The sequence below is a fragment of the Myotis yumanensis genome, unplaced genomic scaffold (assembly GCF_028538775.1).
Source record: "Myotis yumanensis isolate MYYU_CA2020_CCGP unplaced genomic scaffold, mMyoYum1.0.hap1 SCAF_1, whole genome shotgun sequence".
NCBI classification, from domain to species: Eukaryota; Metazoa; Chordata; class Mammalia; order Chiroptera; family Vespertilionidae; genus Myotis; species Myotis yumanensis.
This window is the reverse complement of record NW_027223752.1, coordinates 224896960-224903550: the sequence shown is the minus strand read 5'-3', so window position 1 is coordinate 224903550 and position 6591 is coordinate 224896960. Positions and strand designations below refer to the sequence as shown.

General features: G+C 48.5%; 1 protein-coding gene across 5 annotated transcripts in view; it reads left to right on the top strand.

The window, feature by feature from the left end:
* Positions 1–684: 684 nt before the first annotated feature.
* Positions 685–6591, top strand: part of RBPJ (recombination signal binding protein for immunoglobulin kappa J region) — a 102583-nt gene continuing 96676 nt past the window's right edge. For 2 of the 5 annotated variants that reach the window (XM_070398414.1, XM_070398382.1), the window contains exon 1: positions 876–978. In XM_070398414.1, the coding sequence (XP_070254515.1) occupies positions 959–978 (20 nt within the window). In that variant the 5' untranslated portion in view covers positions 876–958. Of the gene's footprint in view, positions 746–875; positions 979–6591 lie in introns of those variants that run through there. The other 3 variants (XM_070398396.1, XM_070398390.1, XM_070398406.1) reach the window with 3 other exon arrangements.

The window sequence follows — 6591 nt, the reverse complement described above, 5'->3', positions numbered from 1 at the left end:
TGGGGAGGCTCACACCGCACCGCAGGCAGCTCTCTGCCCCAGTGGGATCGCTGGTTGGAGTGCGGGGCGGGGGAGTGGTGGATCTCCACCGCCAGAGAAACTACGCGGCTCCCCGGGGTGTGTATGCGAGGTGGACATTAGGGATGTCTTTGCCAGAGGTGTTGGCCTGACCTCGTTTCATACCCAGGAAGGAAAGCTAAGGCGACAGAGCTCAACTGCAAAAGTTTTCACTTTACAGAGTTCCGGAGGGTCGAACCACATTGTACTTTTGTCCGAATCTCCGCTGGCATGGGGTGGTGTGTGTGTGGGGGGGGGGGGGGCTGGGGGGGTGGGGGGGGTTGCATGAACGAAGACAGTTCCTGGTTTGTCACTCGCCCAACTCCGGGCTTCGGTAGCTCCAGTGCCCAACGCTGACATTAGCATAACGGAGGCGTCCAATGAACGTCTGAATGAATGAAAAGGGCTGGGAACTAGAGTGAGCGGGAAGCCACTTGGAAAACACCCATTTGAGGAGGTGTTTCCTCTAGGCCTGTGAAACGCGGCCGATTTTCCCAGGACCTTCCCCTCGGCCCCGCCTCCTGACCCCTCCATTCCCCGTCCCCGTTGTAATCCCCTCCGGTTTTCCTCAGACTCCACGTACGTCCCTCCGGGCGCGTCTCAAAACCCGGATAACCGGAGCGCTCCCCATGGACCACACGGAGGGCTCGCCCGCGGAGGAGCCGCCTGCGCATGCTCCATCGCTGGGGTAGGTTTCCAGGGGAGGCAGCGAACAGGATCCCCGGCTCCGCGGGCGGCGCGAGGCGTCTGGCTTTCCGCGTCGGCTGCGAGGGGAGCAGGAGCGCGGGGGCCGGGTGGGATCGAGGCGTGAGGCAGGAGGGAAGGGGCGGGGGAGAGGGACCGGGGAAGGCGTCTGGGGGGATCTCGCGAGGGTTGGAGTTTTGGCGAGAGTTTGTGGAAGATGGCGCCTGTTGTGACAGGGTAAGTCTGGGGGAACCGGATCGCTGGGAACCGGGAAAGTTGCGGGCGTCTCCTAGCCCGCGGCTCTCGGCGGGTTCCGAGACCGCGGCGCGCCGGGCGCCTGGGGGCCGCGGGGGCGGTGACGCGTGCGCGGAGCGCGGCAGCGTGTGGCCGTGCGCTGCCCGCTCTGCGCTGCCCGCTCCGCGCCGCGGTGGCTCGGGCTCCGGCGCGCGAGGGCAGGCGGCGGCGGCGGCAGCGAGGCCGGCGGGTGCGGGCGTGAGTGCGGCCGGGCGCGCGGGACCCGCGGGCGCGGTGCCCTCCGCGCGCCTCCCGCGCCGCCGCCCGTGGGCCCGGCCTCCCAGCCCCGTGCAGCTTTGTTCCTCGGGTCGACCTGTGCCCCTCCTCGCCTGGCCCGTGCCCCCGGCCCCGGGCGCTTTGTCTTCCCCGGTTGCCCCCCGCTAGTCTCTACCCCCGGCCCTTTGTTTCGCCGCCGTGGGCGCTTTGTCCGACCCATCGCGCCCCGCATCCCATCTCTATCACCTCCCCGCAGCTGTCCTCCCTCCGGTGCCCCTTTGTTGTTTCCCTCTCTATTCGGTCCCTCCGTGACCTGCCACAGACCAGGCACCAGATTGCTCTTTTTCTTTTAATTTTTCTCATGTGTTCCCCTCTCTCCTTTCTGCTGGGTCCCTGATCACCCCCAGAGGCTTTGTCTTCCCCACCCGTGGCTTTCTCCTTGGGCACCCCCACTCCCCTCCCGTCACCGGGTGATTGATCCACTCCCCACTGTGTGTGCCGGCCGAGCCGAGCTGTCTGAGCCCGAGGCGGGGACTCACTCCATCTGGTGCCCGTCCGCGCGGGCAGACCAGGGTGAGTGGTTTCTGTGGGTCTGCAAGGCGCGTGGGGACACTTACTTTCCACCTCGCGCTGCTCCCCTCCGCACCCCTTTCTCTCGGGAGTGCGTCCCCACTCCCCCAGTGTCTCTCAGGATTACAAGGTCTGCAGGTCTCTTCGCCGTCTCTCTTTGGGCCTGTGGTTGTTTTGTTGGAAACAGTAACCCTGGAAAAAGATCGGGTCTTTGGTTCTTGGTCGCCCCCTCCTCGCCCAGGTCCTGGGTTTCTGACGTCCCTAGGCCAAGGGCAGCTGGTGTAGCTTTAGCTTAGCGGAGGGTATTATTGTAGGACGCTTAGAAGAGGCGCAAGGTATAGACATATTTTTTTTTCTTCCAGTTGGTGTGTGAGAATAATTTCAGATATCCACATTGGTTATTCATTTGGTTTGTGGGTTGCAGTTAAGTGAATTTTGATGTTAAAAACTTGTGGCGTGGAGAATTTTAGCATTTTCTAGAGACTCTAGGTGTGGAGTTTAGTTATTTTACCAGCAACTCCTGCTTTGTCAGGAAAAAGGAAGGCATCGTCCTTAGGAATTTGATGTGATTATTCCACTTTTTCTTACTCATTAGAGAGTTTACAGTTATGTGCCGCTGCTCTGTAGATTTATGACAGCCTCTCCGCTCCATCTTTGGAGTTGAGATGAGTAAAGTACTTAAGACTGCAGTTTCTGTTTGTGGAACGCGTTAATGAAATGCAGTGAAAGTACATATAAATAGTCTTAATGTCCTGGCTCTTCTAATGTTGAAGGAGCTTTGCATTTTCAGGGTGCTTATTGTGATGGTAGCGTTAAAAGCTTGGAGTTCTGTATGGGGTGTGGGGGGAGGGTGCTGTGGTGTATTTATTTGGCTTGAATAGCCTCGTGCTGGGAATAAGACCGTATTAGTTAGATTTTCCAGGATTTCCAACCCTACTAGTTGATCACAGAAGATATGTTAGCTATAAAAATCATTTGGAGCGTCATTTCATTTGTAAACTAAAGTTCCACGAAAAGTACTACTAGTAGAGGATATGAAAGATTTAGTGCGAGGAATGTGGTGTAGTGGAAAGCATTTTATTTGAAGGCTGTGATTAGAACTAGTAGTTTGAATTTTAATTAAGAGGAAATCATGTTTCATGAGTGATAGGTGAGGCATTAGTAAAAATTTGCTGTCTTGGTTCCATGAATAGATTTTTACTAATTATCATTTGTCTCCCTTACTAGTTCTTAGTGTATATTCATTCTTTTAAAGGTAAAATCTTGAGCACACTATTGTTTTGCACACTAAGTAAATGTTAAGTATTGTAATAATGGAAGGACTTGTGCATATAAGAATGATCACACCTATATCATGAAAGCAACTTTTACAAATCAAGTTGTGTTTTTTGTTTCCAGAGTATGTAAGACCTGCATATGGCGACCAAATAAAACAGTGCTTTTACTAAATTATATCAAACAATAGCAAATGTAAAAATATATCACATGAACTGTTGTTGGGAGGCTTTCTTTCTGATTATTGATGATTTAAGCTTTAAATTTATTGTTTAAGCATATTGCAGGTGTGTCTATAGAGAGTATATTTTCAGGAAAAATAGGCTTACTTGCAATATTTTGAGATCTATTCTAATATATTCTTCTAGGTAGTAAATTTTAAGCAGTTAAATTTGTTAAAAAGTTACCTCTTGTCCTATATTAACATTTCTATCAATGTCTTTTAAGTGGCTAAGAAAAAAAAATGGTTTGGGGGGAAAAGGCACTCTTGCCAGCTGTAATTTATTAAGTCATTTTTGGCACTCTAGATGGATAAGGTATTAGGGAGAAAAAGAGTGTGCTTGAAAGTTCTTGCAATTGTCTTAATTCTAGTATTTGGTCATTTTTAAAAATAAAATTTAAAAAACCTAGAATGAGGCTTTAAAACATTTTGCATTTCACTTTCTCCTAGTACTGAATTTCATGTTATTTCAACTAGGGGGAGTATTTTCTCATAGATTGACTAAAAGTTGTTATTTTTGGCATCAGGCTTCTTGACTGTTTCCAAGTTACTCTACTTCCCCTGGGCCAGTTTCCTAACTGTGTAGTAAAATGGGAATTGTAACAACTTACCACATCTGCACAGGGTTGCTGTGCTTTAAGATTTGGAGAAAGCATCCTTAGATGAAAGGTGTGGTTAGAGTCTAGGGATTGTTACTGTATTAAGCTGATGTGAAGTAGGTCATATTTTATAGGAAGTCAAGTAGGAGGTTATGAACTAAGTTCTTGGTAAGTCACATTGGTGATAGTGGGATGAAAAACAACAACCACCCAAATATGTATTACTAGTAGCCTGGTGCACAAAAATTCATGCACCAGTGCGGTCCCTAGGCCTGGCCGGCAATCGAAGTGCAAATGTCTGGTGTGGAAGGGCAGGTCCCAGCTGACCTCTGGGCCCTGGGTAGCACCTGGGCCCCCAGACCTCCGCATGACCCCCTCTGCCTAAGTCACAGCACCTGAGTCCCCATGCAGAGCTGGGGTGAGCATGGCCAGACTCTGTGGGCCAGGGCACAGCATGGGCCTCTGGGCTGCCCAGTGGCGCCACATGGAAGCTGGGTGGGTAGCATGCTCTCTCCTGGCCAGCCTCACAGACCGGCTCCTGTGCGAACCCAAGGGGAGCCCTGCCGGCCCCTGCGGCCCTGGTGGCTGTGGCCCGGCTCACCCGAAAGAGGCTGTGCAGGTGTGGGGTGGGCACCTGGCACCTGAGCGTGGGGGCTTTCCTGGTGCATGAGCCCTGGCGTCCCAGGGGAGGGTAGCAGGGGGAGTGAGAGCGAGCTCCGAAGACACCCCACATTCTCGCCGCCCCCGTCCCCCGTCACCCCGGCCCCAGGTAGCTGTCGAGAGGCCGCAGCACGTTGCCGATGCCTGCCATGTTTCGTGTCACCCCCTGGTGGTCAGCACACGTTATAGCAAGCGGTCGAACTCCCTGTCGAACGACTGCCTGAGGGGACAATTTGCATATTAGGCTTTTATTATGTAGGATAGTTTCACTAATAAAACAGATACTTTTTCCTCCTATAAGCTTAGAGGGAGAGGGAGAAGTAAAATAAATTGCAGGGTGGTGTGTATGTAGTGTGTGTTGTGTAAGAGACTGAAGGTCTGTCGAACTCAAATGTAATAAACATACTAAAAGTATGGGATGCTTTTCTTCCAGTGACTTGTTTTGTGCATGTGGTAATATTAAAAAAATAATACCACAAAATGTTTTCACTAGACTCTAGGCCAATATACCTTATATTTTGAGTGCTTTGTCAATTGTTCTCAAGAATATTTTCTAACAACCAGGACCATAATTTTAGACTTGACCCTTGCACTTGGGATTCATTCTCTCTTTCTCTCCTCCCCTCCATATATATTTGTTTATTTATATAATATATCAAAACCGGTTGCATTTTTTGTTCTAGGTAGATGATATCACGTCCTAACTAGTTCCCCGAACCAGATTTTTGGATTCCTCTTACACTAACCCTTTACCTTTAATCACTGAGAACAGATAATTTTCTCTTCTGAAAAATTGCTTTTATCTGTCTCCTTTATCCTCACTCTCACAGTTCATGCTCTCATCATTTCTCACCTGGATTACTATAGATATTGGCAGTTTCTTCCTTTTGCTTCTAGACTCACCCCCCTTTATCCAACCTTCCACACAGTCTTTCTTTTTTATTTTCTTTTTTCCCCCACAGTCTTTCTGAAGAGCAAATCTGATCACTTCACTCCTAAGTTACAAAACCTTTCAATGGCTCCCCCTAGCAGCCTTCATTAAGAGAGGCAGCTGAGTGGATAGTTTATGAGGCGGAATTTGATATATATGCAGGAAAGTTACTGATACTATAGGGAATTTAATTGCTGAAGTACCCAAAGGAATGGATATTTTCAGCTATAGGCAGTTTCATAGCCCCTGAGAACATTATAGTAAAACTGTTAGGCAAAAGTTCCTTTTGGATTGTTAGAAAGTGCTGTATTGTTGTACAAAACTGACAAGCTTAAATTTCAAATTTTCTAAGTGGTTGACTGTCAAGTATTTCTCAAAAGGTTTCACTATTTTTAAGTGTTTTAAGTACTTAGGTGCATAGGCTTAAGACACTATAGATTACATTTTAGGGTGATCCATGCCATTGAACCAAATAATAAGTTGATCATCTTAAGAGAGACTCAGGTCTGTGGACAGATTACTTACAGATACTTTCTCCAAGCTTCAGGTTCTACCTCTATAAAATAGAGAATGGTAATTTTGTTATATTTATCTGGCAGGCACATTGTGACTATCAAGTATGGTAAGCTATGTGAAATTATAATTGTTAAAACGATGTATAGGTTATTTGTATATAGTAAAGCACTCTACATAATATTGTGATTTTAACGATTGGTTTCTCCTGGTAACCTTTCACAGTCTGGGCTCAGGATGGACTTTTAATATGCAACCTGTGGTTTGTGGGTCATGTTTTAGGAAGGCAGCAGTGTATTTAGTGCAGAGGACCGCAGCCCTTGAAATATGTGCCTTTGCATTTTGAGCAGACATACTTGGTAAATTACTGCTTGACCACGGATGTTGTCATTGAGTCACCCCCAACTTTTTGGGGTCTGGTTCTTACTACTTTTTTCTCTGTTTGGACAGCTGTAATAATGTAGGAATGTTGAGTGCTCATCTCTCAGACACCTGGTCACAGTTCTGGATGCCCCTATAGTCCTGGCACAACATCATGGTATCATGTATGCCTCATTAGGCCTTCTTCTGCT